This window comes from Antechinus flavipes, chromosome 6, assembly GCF_016432865.1.
Source record: "Antechinus flavipes isolate AdamAnt ecotype Samford, QLD, Australia chromosome 6, AdamAnt_v2, whole genome shotgun sequence".
Taxonomy (NCBI): domain Eukaryota; kingdom Metazoa; phylum Chordata; class Mammalia; order Dasyuromorphia; family Dasyuridae; genus Antechinus; species Antechinus flavipes.
In genome coordinates this window covers 28,543,459-28,565,449 of record NC_067403.1, presented here as the reverse complement: position 1 = coordinate 28,565,449, position 21,991 = coordinate 28,543,459, and the positions used below count along the sequence as shown (strand labels likewise).

At 36.5% G+C, this 21,991-nt stretch overlaps 1 protein-coding gene across 1 annotated transcript; it reads right to left on the bottom strand.

Moving 5' to 3' along the window:
* Positions 1-369: 369 nt before the first annotated feature.
* On the bottom strand, positions 370-21,862 carry LIAS (lipoic acid synthetase). Its single transcript, XM_051964941.1, has 11 exons — positions 21,732-21,862; positions 18,746-18,918; positions 18,155-18,248; positions 17,395-17,475; positions 16,776-16,932; positions 14,968-15,025; positions 10,869-10,997; positions 7,882-8,027; positions 7,094-7,164; positions 3,461-3,572; positions 370-1,602 (listed from the first exon to the last, which is right to left on the bottom strand). Exons 1-11 carry the CDS (start codon positions 21,774-21,776, stop codon positions 1,550-1,552), a joined length of 1,119 nt encoding a protein of 372 aa, XP_051820901.1. The 5' UTR covers positions 21,777-21,862; the 3' UTR covers positions 370-1,549.
* Positions 21,863-21,991: the final 129 nt, after the last annotated feature.

Genomic DNA, 21,991 nt, shown 5'->3' with positions numbered 1-21,991 from the left:
ACTGTGAATATTCCAAAACTGTGGGGGGCCCACTTTCACCCTTGTGTTCCCCCTGCACTAATGTTCTTAGTTAACTCTCACCACAGATTTACTCAAAACCCTCTGGTAATATGAAATACAAAGTACACACAGTAATCCACCCCTGTTCTTTCTTACCTCTTTCCCTCAGGTATTAAACTCCTAAGTTATTAAATCCGTGGTGAGATAAGATTTTATGTATCTAATGCATTGGCTATATGAGTCATAAGAAAATAATCTAAAAGAAATGCAAAATAATTTTACAGCTATCTATGCTGATGTTTCATTATTTTTTTCTCACTTCTTACTATCTAGTTCTGTTTTTTAAAATTAAAAAAATGTACTTTCAACTTTTTCAATGATTAAATACTTTAATTGAATACCCAACTGAATATATTTAATATCACCATACATACATACATATATACATACATAACTGACATTGTTACATTCTAAATATTTCCTGATTGAGAAAGAACTGCTGAAGTCTGAATACAGATCAAAGCGCACTATTTGCATGTGGGATTTTTTGTACTTTTTCCTTTTGGATTACATCTTGACAACATGACTAATATAAAAATAAGTTTTACGTGATTGCACACATATCAATTACTGATTGTTTTGGGAAGAAGGGGAAGAAGAGAAGAAAATCTCAATTAAAAAAAATGTTAAAAATTGAAAATCTGTCTTTACAATTAGCTATATGACTCTGGGCAAATCACTTAACCCCAACTGCCTTACTAAAAGAAATTGCTTACCAAGCAATGAGGGGGAAAAAATACTTAAAAAGGAAAAAAAAAAAGTTTCCTAACAAAAAGAATTTCCTGATTTACTTACTTCATCAGAATTCTTTTTTTTTCCCCCCCAAGGCAAATGGGATTCAGTGACTTGCTCAGAGTCACAGTGCTAACAAATGTTAAGTATCTAACAGTGGATTTGAACCCAGGTCTTCCTAACTCTGGCCAGTACTCTATGCACTGCACTATCAAACTGCCCAATCAGAATTCTTCAAAACTCTCCCCACACACAACTTTAACAGTCCTTTTAAACCCTTCCCGCAATTTAGTAACAATGTAAAATTATCTTTCACAGTATAATACTCATATTGATGTAAAATCACATTCAGAACAAACTTTTCCCAAATGACTTCAGTGCTGCTGAAGGACAACCTCAGGGTAAGGCAACAGATCATGGTCATGACTGATGGTGAATATTTGCTTTGGAGCCTCTTTTCACAATTAAGATGTGGTAATGCATAAGCAACATTTGGATGAAAGCCCCTAATAGATTTTTATTATGCTGTTAACATCACATTGTTACCAAGTTGTTTAATGGTTTTATTTCAGTAAGCTAAACTTCCAGGTGAAGATGAGGAAAAACTCATTCACAAAAAAGCCCACTCACTACTTGAAGAATGTGAAATAAAGTTGGGGCCTATTTCCAACAGATGTAATTGTTTCTGGTGTTAAGGACGCTTGACGGTGTGGGACCAAATGTAAAAGACCGTTAAGATGTCTTATCATTTACAGATTCATATGGTTCTTGTCTTCCTTTTTGCCACTAGATTTTTCAGGAAAAATTCACCTAATGAAGGAAAACAATAATTCCTATTAATATGAATATTTAATTTAATATTAAATTATTAAATTAATTTAATTTAATATTAAAATAAAATTCTACTTGAAACATTTTTTTAAGTATCCAAAATTTTATTATTTAATTGTAATGGTTCCCAGTTCTCCAGATAATGCTATCTTGAGAAATTTTACACACTAGAATTTGTATCTTCTTTCAAATCCCAAAGCCACTGTTTTCTCATCCAATATTTTTCCCATTTAATAGAATCACTAGCTTTATCTTTCTCTGGCTCATCTTTTTGCCCCTATAATTCATATCAGCTCTCATCCTTTTCTTAGTACACTCCTTTTTAATATGTTATTCCTTGTTATACCTATATATAGGTATATATAAGAATATAAGAAAAATATAAGACATATCCCTATTCCATAAATTTGCTGTCATTTTAAATTTGCTTCATATAAGTTATCTAACAAAGTGTATTTCTCACTAACAAAATTCATTTTTGGAAACAAAATATATTACATTATTAACCAAGGTAGAATGTTTTATAAAAAATTTTTGAGGCTGAGTAGACACAATTGGTTAAAATCCTACTAACTTCAAGTGTAAGATAAACCTTCTTTATAATAAATCTGTGTGTTATTGTTGTACGGCTGTTCAGTAGTGACCGATTCTTTGTGACCACACCAGGCCTTTCTGACTTGAAGAGCTCATCTTCCATCATTGTATCTTTGAGTATTTCAATACTATTCATGTGGTTTTCTTGGCAAATACACTGCAGTAGTTTGCCATTTCCTTCTCTGAAGGATCACCTTTTGTCAGCACTCTCCATTATGGCCTGCCTGTCTTGAATAATCCTGGATGGCAAAACTCATAGTTTGAGTGAGCTATGCAAGACCCCCTGCCATGGCAAGGATCAAACCAAACAAGGAGGGGTTAAATCTGTATAGGAAAACTGACCCATTTTTAAATGGCATTATTCTCCTTAGAAATTCGGATTCAATCTACTGCCCAAAGTCAGAACTGAATTTCAAAGAGAGAAGCTTTAAGCAATTCCAATAGGCTTGGGGTAGAATATGCAATTCACACCCAGAGAGAAAACTATGGAGACTGGATATGGATGGAAGCATAGCATTTTCACCTATCTTTGTTTGGTTTTTCTTTCTTGTGTTTCCCCCCCCCCTTTTGGTTTGATTTTCTTGCACAATATGACAAATATGGAAATATATTTAAAAGGGTATATATTTAACCTACATCAAGATTGCTTGATGCCTTGGGGAGGGGGGAGGTAATGGAAGGTGGAAGAAAAATTTCGAACACAAAGTCTTACAAAAATGATTGTTGAAAACTATCTCTGCATATATTTGGAAAAATAAAATATTACTGAGAAAAAAGGAGATACAAGCTTTAAAGTTCTTTGCCTCTGGGGGCGAGAAAGATGAATATTTATACAATAATGCTATTTTTTTTAATAGCTGGAATCGATCTGATTGTGAGAACTTAAGAGATGCTGCTGGCATCATTTTCAAATCTGAACTTTGAAAGAAAATTGTTTATTTCCAAAACTATTTCACATGGGCTGTAAAAGAAATAAAATACCTAAGAGAAGAAAAAAGTTCTTGGTTTAATGAGCAAACTATATTTAAGAAATTCCCTTAAATATAGCATCTATCAATCAAAAAAAATTCATATCATACCCTAAAAAACAAAAATTTATTACATCAAAATAGCCACAAGTGTAATTTGTTGTAGAACTTTAGTTTGGGATTTTTGTATTAATTTGTTGTAGAACTTTAGTTTGGGATTTTGTATTACATATAAAGTTATAACCTAAACAAAAAAAGTGTCCTGAAGTCCTTACCGGCTTTATATGAGGAACGTACTAATGGTCCACTGGCAGTATAATAAAATCCAAGTTCCTTTCCTATTTTTTCCCAGTACTTGAACTTTTCAGGGGTAACATACTCTTCTACCTGTATTTAAGAAAGTATTTCAGATCAATTAATAGTGGTTCCTCAGAATCATAACACAGGAAAATAATGCCTTTGAATTCTCCTTTTTTTTTTTTAAAAAAAAATCAGAATGAGTCTACTCTTAATTATTCACTTGATGTCCTAGAAGACTGAATGTCTGAGCTAGTCAGACTTTGTGAATCAGTTTAAGCTGTCTAAATTTCAGAGATGAGGACCTGAGGCCAAAAGAATTTAAGTGACATGATACATTCCCACTTTATACACAGTAGGATTCTACAAATATGTAGAAGTTTGGTCAAATGAATGCTATAAATAATATGTAAAATTAAGCATTTATTATTTTTGAAAGAAAGAAAGAAAGAATTTAAAGGGCAAGTTTGAACCTGGTTTCTTACTTTCTCATCCACTGCTTTCTCTACTATATTATATACTGCCCTCTATATTCTGGATTTTCTCTTTTTATTAGCTTGCTATCTATTTCTATCTTCTAGTGATTTCATGTGCTCATCTTAACATAGCTTTGGCTTTGAATTTATAATATTAACTGTCAAAAAGCTATTTAATAGCCTAGGGAAAAAAATTACAAAATTCATCTGTGCAGGGAAAAAAGGTCTGGCCAGGGCCCCTCTTAAAAGAGGTTCTGAGTAGGCAGTATCAGCCAGGGAGTTCTTGTTTGGTTGTTTCACCTGTGTCGCACTCTGTGACCCCATTTGGGGTTTTCTTGACAGAAATATTGGATAAGTTTGCCATTTCCTTCTCCAGCTCACTTTACAGATGAGGAAACTGAAGCAAGCAGGAGGAAGTGACCTGCCTAGGGTCACACAACTGGTCATTATTTGAGTTCAGCTTTGACCTCAAGTCAGATCTTCCTGACCCAGGCCTGGCACTCTACCCACTGTAGTGCCACCTCCCTAGCTATCTTTTAGGGCCTAAGTACCAGATCTCAAACTGTACTAACAAAGCAGCAATTGTTAAAACTAGCTAATACCATTTAAAAAGCAGAATTAAAACTAGAAGCAATTGAGTTCAGAAACATAGTATGTGAAATCCAAAGACTCCAAATATAAGGATAAGGGGAAACTACTTGAAGAAAACTTCCTGAAAAACCAGAACGCAATCAGCTAGAAATCAGATTTAGATCAACACCTCCTAGTGTAGATCAAAATAAACTTCAAATTAGATATAGGTATAAAAGTCATCACAAATTAGAGACACAGAAAGGAAATAGCTCTCATAAGAAGAAAGGTTCTTGTCTAAATAAGGACTAGCAAAATCTATAAGAGGTAAAACGGACAGTTTTGATAACATAAAATATAAGGTTTTGCCCAAAGTCAATGCAATTAGAAGGGAAACAATTAACTGGAAAAAAGAATCGTTGTAGCAAATATGAGAGATAGCAATGGAAGTAATTCTGAGGTTCTATTCCATGCCCATCAGACAGAAAAAGACCAAAAAAAAAAAAAAAGTTGTTTGAAGATAGGGACCTTAATACTGGTGCATTTTGCAATGAACTCTGGAGGGTAATTTGGAACCCTACAAACTATCTGCCCTTTGACTCACTGATACCAATACAAGGTATATACTCCAAAGCGATCAAAGAAAGAGGAAAAGAAAGACCCTATGTACAGAAAATGTTAACAGAACATTTTTTATTGTTGCAAAGAACTAGAAAATAAAGAGGATGCTCATCAATTGGGGAATGGCTAAGTAAATTATGGTATATAAATATGATAAAACATTATTGAGCTACAAGAAAATATAAGATGACGAATGTAATGAAATATGACTGTCGTATAAGAAACGACTAGCAGGCTGATTTCAGAAAAGCCTGGAAAGACTTACATGAACTGAAACTGAGTGAAGTTGGAGAACATTGTGCACAATAATAGTAAAATTATGTCATGATCTATTTAACACGTATAAGACTGCTTGCCATCTGGGGGAGGGGATGGAGGAAGGGAGGGAGGGGAAAAGTCAGAACAGAAGTGAGTGCAAGGGATAATGTAAAAAATTATCCTGGCATGGGTTCTGGCAATAAAAAGTTATAATTATTAAAAAAAATTATGTCATGATCAGCATGACTTGGCTTCTCAGCAATACACTGATCCAAGACAATTTCCATTGGGATGGAAAATGCCATCTACATCCAGAGAGAGAACTATGGAGACCAAATGCGGATCAAAAGAAAGCATTTTCATGTTTTTTAGGGTTTGTTTGCTTTTTCTTTCTTGTGGTTCTTCCCTTTTCTTTGGATTTTTCTTTTACATGACTAAAATGGAAATATGGTTAAAATGATTGTACATTTATAACCTGTATCAGAGTGCTTACTGTCTTGGGGAAGGAGGAGAAAAAAAATTGGAACTCAAAATCTTACAAAAATGAAAGCTGAAAACTAATTTTACATGTAATTGGAAAAATAAAATATTATTGAATTTTTTTTTAAATTATAAGATGGATAGAGTGAAAAATGTCAGGACTTGTATGAAATGATTCACAGTGAGATAAGCAGAAATGGGAGAGCGAGGAGCAGCTGGTGGTGCAGTGGATAGAGCACCAGCCCTGAAGTCAGGAGTACCGGAGTTTAAATCTGACCTCAGACATTTAACACTTCCTAGATGTGTGACCCTGCGCCAGTCACTTAACCCCGATTGCCTCAGCAAAAAAAGAAAAGAAGAAAAGAAGTGGGGGAACTATTGACACTATGCCACAACACTGTAAAAAAAAAGAAAGAAGAATAGCCAATGATCTCAACTCAATCCAGAGAGCTGACACTGATCAAGCCTCCACATTTTAATAGAGAAGGAACAGTTTACTAATACAATGTGACACACATATTCAGACATGGCCAACATGTGACTGGTTTAGCTTAGTTGTACTTATTTGTTTGGTGAGAAGGACTGACATTTTTTCTGGTGCGGTTAGTTACAAAGGAGTGGAGACTAGACCAAAAAAAAAAAAAAGAGCATTAGTGAAATACTAAAAAAAATACAGAAAAGAGCAGAAGGAAATTCAGAAGGGAAGGAAGACAAGCAGGGCAATGTTGGAACTACTGTGATAAATTACTATGTACTTCAAAAAAAAAAAATCTGTCCAACAGAGAATCAGAGTCACATATAATCCTTTCTGTTGTCCTTTGCAGAAGGAAATGTCCATCTTTACTGATGTTAATAAGGTCAAACAATTTTAAAAAAGGAAATTTATTAAAAGGTTAAAAAAAAGAATTCACCAAGTCTGGGTCACCAGCAGCAGCCCTTAAGACAAGCAGGCTGGGCTGGGACTAGGAACATCTGTCCTCGGCTCCTGCCTCCAGCACGATTCATCTCTTCAGCTTATTCCCTGGTCTGGCTCTCGAGCCAGGACACTATGAGAAGCTCTTCTCACTCCCTTTAGCTGCACATTCTAATATCATCAACCTTGGAACGCGTCAACAGGTCATTGCGATGGAGAATAAAAGGAACCCCCCCCCAAACTTCCCCAGCTTATCACCCGCGGCATTGGAAGTCTAGCCCAAGACACTGTACCTTGAGGAGACGCTTGGTTGGCTGCATGTATTGTCCGAGGGTCAGACAGTCCACCTCTGCCTCGCGCAGTGCTGCAGACAGAAGCACAGATGGCTTTAGCACTACACAGCCAGGGCTAGGGCTTCCTCCCGAGGGCTCCAGAACAAGGTGGAAAAGAACTCAAAATGATCTCTGACTGGTGACCGAGGCAGACCTAGGCCGCACTCAATCAGCCAATCACATCCTCACAGGTTTTGACTGTATGAGGTGTTCATGCTGGGGGGGCGGGGAGGGACATGGTATGACCTATGATAGCTACCTGAATGAACTGCTTTGAAGAGAATTTTACTTTATAAAGGGTTAAGACTGGTAAATTACCCAATTAAGTTTCAAAATAAGTGACCAGACAAATGTTGTCAAGTAGAAAATGGGAAAAACAAATCAAATTATAGTTTTACAAGTTATAAACCCCAAAATTAACACAGAAAGTGGACTTTTAGGATCAGAATTCAACAAAAGTCAAAGCTCTGGGAGACTATGAGATTAAATTAGTGAGGACTAATGTTATGTTTTAATTTGATTCAAGGATATGGAGAAAAGTAACACAAAAGACATTCAGGGCTCAATGACAACTTTCAAAGTTAAATCTGTGTTGGCTTTTTGTTATTCATTGTGACCACTTTCTACACAGAAGAGTTATATTTATAATATAGAAATATGAGAGGCAGCCTGAGTATCAAAGGACCTTCAAGGTGGACTCCTCTCAATTTAATAAGCAAGGTTTCCCAGCTTTTTTTCTGCTAATTTACCTTTCATTGTAGAATACACTTGTTCATCAGTCTCTCCCAGGCCCAACATTATGGATGTTTTGGAAATGACGTCAGGCCGAACCTTCTTGGCATGTTTCAATACTTCTAGAGATTGGTTAAAATTCGCTCGAGGATCACGTACTTTCCTTTAAAAAGAACAGTTATCAATGAATCAATTAAAAAGAAGTTCAAGAAGTGGAAAGACCAGAAAACCAGAAAACTGTACATTCTGTATGTTAGGTAATTCAGTAGGAGCCCTTCTGCATAAATGGTTTACTGTTATACAAGAAGAGAACCAGGTGTTATTGGTAGCCCGTGATCCTGCTTGTGGTAAAGGAGGACAGACTGGGCAAAGACACAGCATGGCGTCCAAGGAAGGTGCTTCGCCCATCATACCCATGTTGGTACTAAAAAACTCAGCCAGTAGAAGCCACGAGGGATAAATAAAAAGAGAATCAGTGTTTGTGTGGGGGAGTTTGGAGAATGTAAGAGAGGCCTAGTAACTGAACAAAGAAAAAAATTAAGCTGAATCTATGATTCTAAGGTCTGAGAAACTTTTATGCTCATTCTCTCTATAAAGAACAAGCTGCCCTCTGCTGGTAGAAAAATCCAAAATTTTCCAGGCTATTCAAGGGAAAAAAGTAGAGGATTCTGGAATTTTCAATGAAAAGAATAATGCTATTTAAGTAGAACTAGGCAACTGGCACCGACTGGTGGTGGGTCTAAGACAAGGGAAAACTGTTCTTGGCTGTATGCCAAGTGTAAATGGCAAGAAAATTAAAAAACTCTAAGTAGGCTCTATACCAGAAAGTTGCCAATATAGAAAACTTTATAGTATTTTCATATTAAATTTTGTTGATTTATATAATATGAAACCAATTAGCAGGAGAAAGAAAAATTTAGTAACTTTAAAACCACAACAAATACTGAAAAAGACTAATTACTTCTGAAAAGACTTCTCTTCTGAATTAAATTAATTCCCCCACATGTTTGTGATTGAGTTAAAATGCTGATAATTGCTTACAATGGCTGCTCCTTTCAAGTTTTACTGCACTGGGGAATAACAGGAACAATTCCACAAAATCACTTGCAAAATGCTTTCCCAGAACCCAAGGAAATGAAAGTGTTTCAAAATTAATTCTGACTCAAGGTTAAAAGAATGTTTTTAAGATCCAATACAGGTTTAAATATGGAATGTTAAAGGTCCAGCAATTGTTTCTAGCATTGAATAAAAAGGAAAAAAGGGGCTATTGCTTTTTCTAAGACAAAGTTCAAGTATATTTAAAAAAAAAAACAACACTTTTTTTTAAGTATGTGAGTTTTCTTTCCTTTTAAAATTCATTTATTTATTTATTTTTAATGTACTCTGCTTTATAAATCACATTGGGAGAGGAAAAAAAACAAACAGAAAAAAGAAGTAAACATTGTATGTATTGATTTAAATTCAGTCTCCCTAGTTCTTTTTCTGGATGCAGATATTTTCTGTCCAAAGTCTATTGCGATTGCCTTGGATCACTGAACCAGTGAGAAGAACCAAGCCATGCACATTCTTGCTATTGTTGTGTACAACGTATTTCTGGCTCTTCATGTTAACTCAGCTAAGTAATGTAAATCTTTTTTTTTTTTTTTTTAAAACAATTGCAAATCTTGTATGTAAATCTTTCCAAGCCTTTCTAAAATCGGCTGTTCACCACAAAAAGAGCTGCTACAAACATTGCTTGCACATGTGGATCCTTTTCCCTCCTTTATGATTTCTTTGGGGTACAGACCCAATACAGCAATGGCACTGTTGAGTCAAAGAGTGTGCAGTTTTATAATCCTTTGGGCATGGCTCCAGATTGGTTGGATCAGTGCACAACACCAACAATGTATTAGTGTCTCAGTTTTCCCACATCCCCTCCAACATTCATCATCTTTTTCTGTCATCTTAACCAATCTGAGAGGTGTATAGTGGTACCTCAGAGTTGTTTTAATTTGCATTTCTCTAATCAATAGTTAACTTATTTTTTCATATGACTATAGATGGCTTTAATTTCATCATTTGAAAATCGTCTGTTCAAATAGAAAGCATAAGTTCTAATGGTTCCTTTGCATCATTAAAGGGAAAGCTGCCTTGTTCCTTAACCTCCATCTTTGGAATTATGACCAACTGAAGGTGTCACACATAAAAGTGTGCTGCTTTAAAAAAATATTTTGAAAAATAACACAATGATCTTACAAAGGAGCAGCCTGGGCCTCCAAAGTCAGCATGCCCAGCTTTGACTGCCTTCTCTAACTGGGGCAGACTCTGGGCAAGTGACCTCAGGAGCTCCCAATGCTGATAAACATCACAGGTCCATCCCAAATATAAAAGATTACGTACTGGGGGGAGGGTGGTGGTGGTAAGGGTCCTTTAAATGGGCTGCCACAGTGCAACAGGAGATTTGAGTGGACCGGAAGTAACCTCTGTGGATGTAGGACTGACCCTTGGGTGCGATCCTGTCCTTATCGAGATAGTTTCTTAATGGGAAAAAGCTCTCTGATTGGCTGTGTGTGTGACCTCACAGACCCTCTACAAAGTTCACTGCGGGCAGCAAGTTGCTCTCTTTGTCCTGGGGTAGCCGAGCCGAGTGGATGGACAGCCAAGGGAGGTAAGGAGGTTGATAGTGAACACGTGGGTGTTTGGACCAGGTATTCACTAGGGAGTTAACAAGTCAGGGCATTATGTGAGTAGGTATAATAAAGGCTTTAAGTTTGCACGTGGCTGTTCTTGAGCGCACTCTCGCTTTTTAAACTGTGATTCAAGAAATCATGACCAGAGACCTCTGAAAGCCTCAAAGGAGGCGAGTTGATAGAATTAGTTGACATTGCAAAGGTCAGTGGCCAGAGGTACTCTGAGGGCCTAGGAATCAGGAGAGACTGCTATGAGAGCATGTTACAGGGGGGAGGGAGAGGAAGAGAGAGAAAGAGTGAGAGAGTGTTTCTTTCTCTCTGTGTTGTATAATCACCTCTGTAATTCTGGAACAGTTTCCACATTATGGGCATACACATCTAATCCTGACTGTGCAACTATCTCGACAGATTTAAGGTCTCCTCGGAAATCAGGAGTCAGGCATTCCACTAATATATTTGAATTCCTGGAGAAAAATAAATAGGAAAAATAAAAATGATGAACAGTTAATAAAATCATTGCTCATACCTATTATTTCTAGAACTTAATGGAATTTTTAGTAGTCTTTACATCTTCAGCACTTATTTTTATTATATTTTAAAATTTATAATAATAATTTTTTGTTTTTCAAAATACATACAAAGATACTTTTCAACATTCATCCTTGCAAAACCTTGTGTTCCAAATTTTTGTCCCTTCCCCTTTCCCTTCCCTAGACAGCAAGCAATCCAATATAACATTTCCAATTCTTCTAAACACATTTCCACATTTATCATGCTGTGCAAGAAAAAAGTTGCAGGGGAGCCTTTGCTGACACAGGTGTTGCAAACTGGGAATGAGATAAATTGGAGGCAGAGGGAAGAGGAGGGAGGTCAGACAATGCAATGACCTCTCAGAGAGGTCAGAGAACAGCAAATGCCTCTCAGTCTCCTTGTGTCATCCTCTCACACGAGGAGATCCATTCTGGGTTGGATCTCCAGCAGCCACTGTCAGGTGGCTCCTCTATATTTTAACAGCTCCCGGTAGCATAACAGACAAATTCATTAAAAGAGGAAAATATATACTCACACACACAAAATCACCCCTATTATCTTTGTACCCTGATTATATTTTCCCCCATATTTTCTCTTATTTTACCTTTCCCCTCCTGCACAGTGTATACTTTTTTCTCTCCCTTTCCTTTCATACTTCAAAATCATCAAAACATAACAGAAGCCTTACCTTTCCAATTAAGACTCCTCTTAGGAAACATTTTTACAGTTAAAGGTTCTGATAAAGGCCTCATTTCCAAAATATATAGAGAATTGACTCTAATTTATAAGAAATCAAGCCATTCTCCAATTGATAAATGGTCAAAGGATATGAACAGACAATTCTCAGATGAAGAAATTGAAACTATTTCTAGCCACATGAAAAGATGCTCCAAGTCATTATTAATCAGAGAAATGCAAATTAAGACAACTCTGAGATACCACTACACACCTGTCAGATTGGCTAGAGTGACAGGGAAAGATAATGCGGAATGTTGGAGGGGATGTGGGAAAACAGGGACACTGATACATTGTTGGTGGAATTGTGAACACATCCAGCCATTCTGGAGAGCAATCTGGAACTATGCTCAAAGAGTTATCAGACTGTGCATACCCTTTGATCCAGCAGTGTTTCTACTGGGCTTATACCCCAAAGAGATTTTAAAGAAAGGAAAAGGACCTGTATGTGCCAAAATGTTTGTGGCGGCCCTGTTTGTAGTAGCCAGATGGATGCCCATCAACTGGAGAATGGCTGAGTAAATTGTGGTATATTAATTTTTTTTTAAAATAACTTTTTACTGACAGAACCCATGCCTGGGTAATTTTTTACAGCATTATCCCTTGCACTCACTTCTATTCCGATTTTTCCCTTCCCTCCCTCCATCCCCTCCCCCAGATGGCAAGCAGTCCTTTACATATTAAATAGGTTACAGTATATCCTAGATACAATATATGTGTGCAGAACCGAACAGTTTTCTTGTTGCACAGGGAGAATTGGATTCAGAAGGTAGGAATAACCCGGGAAGAAAAACAAAAATGCAAGCAGTTTCTATTCATCTCCCAGTGTTCTTTCTTTGGGTGTAGCTGCTTCTGTCCATCCTTGATCAATTGAAACTGAATTAGCTCTCTTTATCCAAGAGATCCACTTCCATCAGAATACATCCTCAAACAGTATCGTTGCTAAGGTATATAATGATCTCCTGGTTCTGCTCATTTCACTCAGCATCAGTTCGTGTAAGTCTCTCCAGGCTTCTCTGTATTCATCCTGCTGGTCATTCCTTACAGAACAATAATATTCCATAACGTTCATATATGTGGTATATTAATGTTATGGAATATTACTGTTCTGTAAGAAATGATCAACAGGATGATTTCAGAAAGGCCTGGAGAGACTTACATGAACTGATGCTGAGTGAAATGAGCAGAAGATCATTATATACTTCAACAACAATACTATATGATGATCAATTCTGATGGACGTGGCTATCCTCAGCAATGAGATAAACCAAATCAGTTATAATGGAGCAATAATGAACTGAACCAGCTACACCCAGCGAAAGTACTCTGGGAGATGTCTATGAACCACTACAAAGAATTCCCAATCCCTCTATTTTTGTCCACCTGCATTTTTCATTTCCTTCACAGGTTAATTGTACACTATTTCAAAGTCCAATTCTTTTTGTACAGCAAAATAACTGTATGGACATGTATACATATATTGTATTTAACTTATACTTTAACATATTTAACATGTATTGTTCTACTTGCCATCTCGGGGAGGAGGAAAAAAATTGGAACAAAGGTTTTGCAATTGTCAATGCTAAAAAATTACCCATGCATATATCTTGTAAATTAAAAACTATAATAATTAAAAAAAAAAAAAGACTCTTCCTAGGGCTATAGTGTGACTGACTTCAACAGACAAAGGTAGGAATAAAACAGTCAGAAAAATTCTGAATTCCTCAATCTGCTGGCTCTCCATTTCTCTTTTCCTTTTCTTAAATAACCCTAACCACACTCAATCCAGTAAGACATAGACCCAAAGACGTTCTAGAGCAATAGACCAAGTCCTGGGCCTTGGCCTTCTCAAGGTCAAATCTGGCCTCAGACACTTACTAGTTGTGTGTTGACTTCACCCTGTCTGCCTCAGTTTCCTCGTCTGTAAAATGAGCTGGAGAAGAAATGGCAAATCCCTCCAATATCTTTGCCAAGAAACCCCCAGATGGAGTCCTGTAGAGTTGGGCACAACTGAAAAATGACTGAAGAACAACAAAAAAAGATATTCTGAGACCCATCTAATGTGATCCTAAACTTCAGGAGAAATATAAAATCACCTCTACTGTGTCTCCTCAGTTTGTCCATTTTTTTCTAAATGTATGTCAGGCCTTTTTGTCCAAACATTCCTGCTTCTCAGATTCCCTCCATGCATCATGTATGAGCGTAACGTACCTTTTCTCCTGCCTAAATACACTTAATCCTCTTAACTTTACCAGTTAACGTTACCAGTCTGGGAGAGGGAGACTTGGGAATGACAGCATAATGAATGGTAGTCAAAATGAGCCATAACATTAGCAAAAACTGCAAACAAGTGTATATTCTTCAACTGGGAGACTATTGTGCACATAGCAACACGTACAGACTGCAACTGAAGGATTCAGAGATCACGGAAGAAGTATCTGAAATGGTACAGAGATGAATGTGCACAATGACCCCAAGAATCCTAAAGGAAATGACACTAAAAGGCAACATGATTCGGGTCAGTGCAATGACCAATCTTGCCTGCGGAACAGTCATGTTGGAACACAACTCCTCTCAGGACATAGGTGGTGGACTATGGCTAAGGAATTAAGACACACACTGTCAATGTTTCAGTTTGCTTTGTTTCCCTGTGGTTCTTTGTTAGGAAGGAAGGTTCTCTTGGGGATGGGAAATGGGATTGGGAAGGGACAGCAATATTAAAGTCCCCTAAAAGTCCCCTAAAAGCATGAAGAAGCGTTTTTTTAAACAGAAAAAGAAAAAAAAATTATCCATAGGATGAGGTTTAGGTTTTGGATGCATATCTACAGTTTTTACATCATGGATACCAATTTTCATGCCTCCCACAAAATATCCCTTGGCATTTCTGCAAGTTTGGATGCTATGAGACCTTAACATGATTCTCTTTCAGAAATACAGAGTGGGAGCAAAATGAAGTCCATAAACCAGCACATCAGTGGGATTTAGTGTAGTTTAAAAAAATATAGCTGTTAACTTTACATTGGAACCATTAATCACCCAGAGAACAATGTCAGTATATTGACATGCTTCAGTTGCCTAATGGGAGTCACAGGTGTGCATTTGGTATGGCATCAAATTTTTAGATTTTGATTTTTTTACAATGGTGAAATCAAAAGGGAAAACACTCACCTTTCCTTCAAATGTGAAACTGTCTTTGCAAAGTGTTCAGCACCCCCATCAGGCAAATCTAGAAAGAAAAGAATCCATTAGTCAAGAGGCTGCGTCATGTCACAGCATGTAGAGAACTTCCATTATGGAAGAGACTACTGAAAAATCATTAGCATGCGCGCGCGCGCGCGCGCACACACCCATGAGATTTGGGTTAAAGGAATGGCTCTGTTATTATATGATCTTGGAGAAATTTATCAACTTCTTTAAGCTCCAATTTTTTAATCTATAAAATGGAAAAAAATTTTTTTTCAATTATCCATATTCTTAACTCACAAGACAGTTGATATAACTTATAAAGAAGAACATAAAGGCCTTTAGAGGCTATGCTTGTACACCTAAGAGCTGAAAGGACCCTAAAGACAATTGAATGCAACTCTCACTTTATAGATAAGGAAACTGATAAACAGACTTTTATGTGCCCAGGGTTAACCAACCAATCAATCAATTAATGAACATATATTTATTAAGAACTGGCTATGTGCCTAAGCACTGGAGACACAAGTACAAAAGGAAATACTCCCTATGTGGAAGGAGCTAATGGGGAAGACAAGAAGTACATATAAAACATTTTGCAATACAAAGCTAATAATACAAGTATGTCAGCAGTAGTTAAACATAAGAGAACTTGAGGACATTAGAATCCAGAAAATAGTGCTTAACTTATGTATGAAAGAGAGAGACAACAGGTAGGGAAGGATCCACTCCAGACAAGGGGTATGGCCAGAAAAAGGAATGGAGATGGATGTCTTCAGTACAGAACAGGGAGAAATCCAGTTTGCCTGGATTGAAGACTGTAGGAAGGAAATCAACATCTGGTAAAGGTTGCAAAGAGAGGAGTAGGGCTCGAAAAGCTGCACTGAAGAATTCCTATCATAGCTTAGAGTAAGAGAGAGCTGCTGAGATTAATGGAGTGGAAGAATCACCTGGTGGTCAGGAAAATGACCATCAGATGGACTAAAATGGAGAGACTAGAGCCAGGGGAAGCCAGTTAGGAGGCTATGGCTATAATCAGTACTTCCTATCTGTGGGACCCTAGGCAAGTCATTTAACCCCAATGGCCTCAGGAAAAAATAAAATCTAGGAAAAAGATTTTTTAGATCTGAGACAAGGTAGCGGCTGTGCTGAGAAGAGAGACCCATATGGTGATGTGAAAGGAGAAACAACATGGTTTGTTAAGGGATTGGTTAGGTGAGATAAGGAAGGGCAAGGAGTTGACCTTAATGCCAGGGTAACAAACCTGATTGACAGAATTCTTTCTCTACCTAGGGTTATTTTTTTAATGAGTCTCCATAGAGAAAGAATTTTTATAAAGAAGAATCTTAATAAAAAGAAAATTATCTAGGGTTATTTTTTTAATGAGTCTCCATAATTTTCTTTTTTTTTTTTTTTTGGGGGGGGGGAGAGAGAACAAGAGAGAGACAGCATACACACATACACACACATGAGATGAAAAAAGAAAAAACAACTGAAAATATAACCTGCTAAAGGAAATGTGATCACACATAGTAAAGGAGTTGGTCTGCAAAAAAAGGGCTACCTCTTTTCCAGAGACTGGGATTGAAGAAAGAGTTCCATCAGATAGTGATACAAGTCCTTCCTCCCCCACAGTCTCTAACCTTAAAGAGTTTATAAAGTATCTGGGGAAAGCAGACATAAGTATATTTAAAATTAAACAATTACAAGCCTTAATTAATAATTCAATACAATGAGGAAGCACTTCCTAACTGCATAACCTTGCAAAACAAGTGGTTATTACTATGACTAACCATCTCGATCCACGGATGTCAGCACAACATAATCGAGCCCCCACTCTGCAATTGCTTTGGCTGTATTATAGGGCTCATTAGCATCCAATGGAGGTGGTCGTCTTGCAGTCTTAACAGAACAAAATCTGCAACCTCTTGTACAAGTGTCCCCCATCAACTGGAATGAAAATGTTATAATTATCAAATTAACTCAGCATCAAACCCATAAATATTTACTGAGAAATTTTTTTGTATAAGGTACAGTAAGACAAAGACATATAAGATACAGTCCCTATCCCTGGGGATTTTAAAATCTACTTAGGGAAATTTAAAAATGTATATGCTCAAAACCAAACAATAAAAAGCTTAGTAATTCAAGACAACAACCTAAGTCATAAAGTAGTTTAACTGCAAAATGATGAGGCTAAATAGTAAGTGCTATATAAATTTTATAAGAAGAGGTATCACCCTGGGCTGGAATATAGATAATATTATCAAAATTTTTCTTCAAATTCACCAAAATAAAATTAAAAACTAAACAATGGCTACATTACTTTAATCTGTATGGCTCTGCAGAAGTCACAAAATATGGGTTTTCTTTCTTAAACAGAAGACTTCGGGAGAACAAGACCAGGCTCACCATGATTGTGGCCGTAGCAGTGGCAAATTCTCCCCCTCCCCAACACTCCCCAATATTGGGACACCGTGCCTCTTCACATACCTATAATCAGAACAGAACATGACAGATGGTAAACAATAAATTATTTATCAAAGAAATATCTTATAAATTTCAATGTGACAGCAATAATTTTTAACAACCATCATTTCCCCAGGAACAGAATCGCTTCAGGCTCAAGTTCCATTTTATCCCATCAACTGTGAAGCAATTAAAACTTTAAATATCTTCTTAATGTTGAGTAGATAACTCTATGCAGGATTTATGGTAAAACACAAGAATTGCACAGGTTGAGAATGTGTACAAATTGAACCAATAAAAGGAAAACCCACATTAATGAAATCAAGGATCCAATGAAGAATAGATCTTTTGGGACTGACTCAGTTTTGAAGGGAAAAGTATTAAATTTATTTCCATTCTGTGCAGTGAGACAAAATTTAAATTCCTAAAACCAAGGAAAAACACTTTGACAAAGTAGATAGAGCACTGAAAGTAGCATCAAGAAAAAGTGAATTCAAATCTTGCCCAGGGAAAGCATGCTAAATGAACCCCATGGTAGGAAATTCATGAGAAGATATGGACAAGAGTTGCAATATGATTTGCATGAAGGAAACCCCTATAACAATGAAATCACAGACCCATTAGTATATTGATATTTGAGAATAATGCTAAGAAAAATACCTTTTTTTTTAGATGGGAAGCTAACAAGATATTACATACTTACTGTATGGAGATTTAAATTCCGCAACGTGTTTTTCAGCTTATTGTAATTTTTTCCAATAGGAATCTCTGTTTTTAGCCAGGGTGGCAAACTTAGCCTAAATAAAGCCAAATAAAACTATTAGAAAATAAAACTCCCAACAAAAATTGCTATTAAATTATTTTACTTTGTATTTCTAAGTTAAATAAAAATTTCCTTCACCCTAGATCAGGAGTCCTCAAACTTTTTAAATAGGGGGCTAGTTCACTGTCCCTCAGACTGTTGGAGGGCCGGACTATAGTAAAAACAAAAACTTTGTTTTGTGGGCCTTTAAATAAAGAAACTTCATAGCCCTGGGGGAGGGGGATAAACATCCTCAGTTGCTGCATCTGACCAGCGGCTGTAGTTTGAGGACCCCTGCCCTACATCTTTCCTTCTAGTGGAAGTTGGCACTTTTACCACTTCTGAGTGATTTAGGTCACTTAATGAATTTGTAATAAAAAGTGAAGGTCCCAGTCTAGACCGAATAAAACATTCAACACTCAAAACTATAACGAAAGACAAAGTATTATGCCAATGTAAAGGACATTCAGATTGCTTAAAATTACAACTTACCTCTCTCCTTTCTGACGTTTCAAATTTCCTTTATATTCAGCCCAGGTGTTCTTGTCTGAAAGGTCCCCAGATATGAAATCCTGAAGATCTGGTCCATTCTGTAGGAGCTCTTTCTTTTTGTCCGGCAAAGAACTTAATGTTCTGTACTGTCTATACAAGTAGTTTCCAAGTACCTAGGGAGGGTTAATTGTGTTATTTTTTTTCACAATAGCAACTCATTAAATTTATCTAATAGAAAATTATCTCAGCAACAGATTATATCTACTAACCATAATAGAAACTATTTAGAAAAAAAAAAAAAAAAGCTGTCTCTAGTATTTCACAATCTAAGACACAAAAACACATACTGCCAATAAATATTAACTAAAACAGAGGCAAAATTTATATGCCTGGATATATATACTTAAATACATATATACATACTCTCTCTCTCTCTATATATATATATACATATATATACATATATATATATATATACAAAATATATAAAATACATAAAATATATATCACCTGGATATCACTTATATAAAATACTTATCACCTGGATCCTAAAGTTTATTTTGTTGTTGAATTATGTATTTATTAAAGCAAGTTCTAGCTGTTTAGAAACATTGTTGGCTTTGTTGAAGTTCTTGTGTTAATGTAGATATTTGAAAGTAAAAAAATTGTCATTAAAAAAAATTTCCATATACAGAATTTTTCTTTTTAAATCTCATTTAACTAAATTTGTGAGTCTCTATATTTGAAGTTAATACTTCATTATGTAAGAGAAATGCATAAAGTACTGCAAAAACACAAAGTTTCACAACTGGAAAGAGCTCACTAGCCATCTTGAAAAAGAATTCCTTCTTTTAGATCAATACTATTTTGATTCTGTGATATATGTGAAATTGCTTTAAAAGTTATTAATTACTAGCTATACATCTAAATAAGGTATTTTTCTCCACTTACGTTTAATAGCAAGAGTCTGCATTTTATAAAATCAGAAACCTGGTACAAGTTGAAGAAGCTACTATACACATAAGAACATTATTCTTACAAATTAACACATTATTACGTCTACCATGAGCTTATATTTTGAACAAAGTAAATATTCACCAATAATCCCACCTGGCATACTAGTTGTATGACCATGGACAAATCATTTCATCCCTTTCAGAGATCAGTTTTTTGGTTGCAAAATGGGGATATGTCTACTTGTAGCACTTGTCTCACAAGATTATTTTAAGAACTCAACTATTCATTCAAGAAGTTTTTGTTAAATGCCTACTAAGAAATGTATTAATAGACAAAAGACAAAAATGCAGTCTCTGCACTCAAAAACTTTACATTCATTTAGGGGAAATAAAATGTACACACATAAATTAAACAAAACAAAAAAAAATTCACGGGATGAATGCACCCAGGAATTGGGGGGATAAGGAAAGATTTCTTGAAGAAGGACTATTGAGCTTTATCAGGGATGCTAAGAGGTACAGTAGGGGTTCTTAACCTGTGGTCCATAAACCTGGCTTTTAAAAATTATTCTGAGAGTTTACTGAGAACAATCTAATGTCATTTTCTTTTCTGACAGGATTGGTATGTTGGAAAGACTGTTAACATCGTTTACTTCTCAGGAACATTAAAATATTTTAATGTGTTTTAAAAAAATAATTAATTTAGTATTCTTGGTTTCCTTTGTATTTTATTTTATGCATTTTAAAATTATTATTCTAAGGTACCCATGGGTTTCACCAAACTGCCTAAAGTGTCCATAAACAAAAAAGATTAAAAACCCCCAAGATCAAGGATAGTGAATTCCAGGCATAAGGTATATAATAGGGACACAAGAGATAGAATGTTACATACAAAGAGCATATAGGCCAGTGTATGCGAGATGTATTAGCTTCATAAGGTAGGCAAAATCCAGATTATAAAGAGCTTTAGATGTCAGAAATTTGCATTTTATCCTAGAGGCCATAAGAAAAACACCTGAGTTTCTTGAACAGGGGAGTAATAAGATTATATTTCAAGTAAGATAATGTACTTCCCTTACAGATATTAACAACTCCTGAAGGTTTTATAAATCAGGTATAATACTAATAATTAAAAAAAAAAAACCACACATCCTATCTCACTGCTTTGCTAGGATCAATTAAATAACCTTTGTTAATTCTTGTGTTCTCTTAGTGGCACTTTATTTCCTTAATCATTTTGTGTGTCTATGTACATACACATTTCACATATCTGTGTATTTATATATACATATATGCAATACACACAATCACATTTACACATACATATTTGTGTGTACATGTTTACATGTGTTTATATTTTTAATTTATGCACAATATACGTATTTATGCACAAGATTTACATATCTACATGGATATGCCTGTTTATGTATTTGTACTTAAATTTGTATACGCGCACACAAATACCTATGTATATTTATGCATACACGTTTGTGTGTACACACATACCTACAGACATTATTTGCATATGCATGTATACACATTTATGCATACACACGCGTGTTTGTTTACATACATACATGTATATAAAAATAAAACTATATGCTTATATTTATTCTATGTACATATACATACATATACATACACATACACACACACACACACACACACACATTTATCTGTACTTTATTATTTCCTCAGCAGCGGGTGAGCTGTGTTCTTGACCCAACCCTGACATTCCCCAAATGACATTCATGTTTTTGTGGGACCAGAGTGCAGGCACCCGGCCGTGATTTGACCAATGCTGACCAGCGGACCGAGGGACCTCCCTAGGCCCCTACGTGGGACACTATGTGGCCGCTTTTCCTCCTTCCCAAGCCTATCCTCGGGGCTCCCGCACTTCTCTAACAAGGACCCTATCAAGGACGCGGCTCGGGGCTGAGTCGGGAGGACAGAACCCCTGAAGGAACGGGGAGATATGGGGAAAACCGGACCTGCCCGCCCCGGCGGCCTCTTCAGGGTCCTTCACTCACCCGGGACCCAAGTATGCCAGAGACGCCGCCGCAGCGGAGAGACATGCCGGTAGAGGAGGCTCAGAGCCCCAGCTGGCCGGGCCCAGGCTCCACCAGTTTGTCAAGCGGAGCGGGAAGTGACGCGAGTCGGAAGTATCGTCCAACCACTTTCCGAGGAAGACAGAAGTGCCGGTTGTCTCAGGACAAATGCGTCATTGCGGGGCGGGAAGACGTGAAAAATAGAAGAGCTCGCGATAGGAGAGGCCCTTAGGGATTGGCTC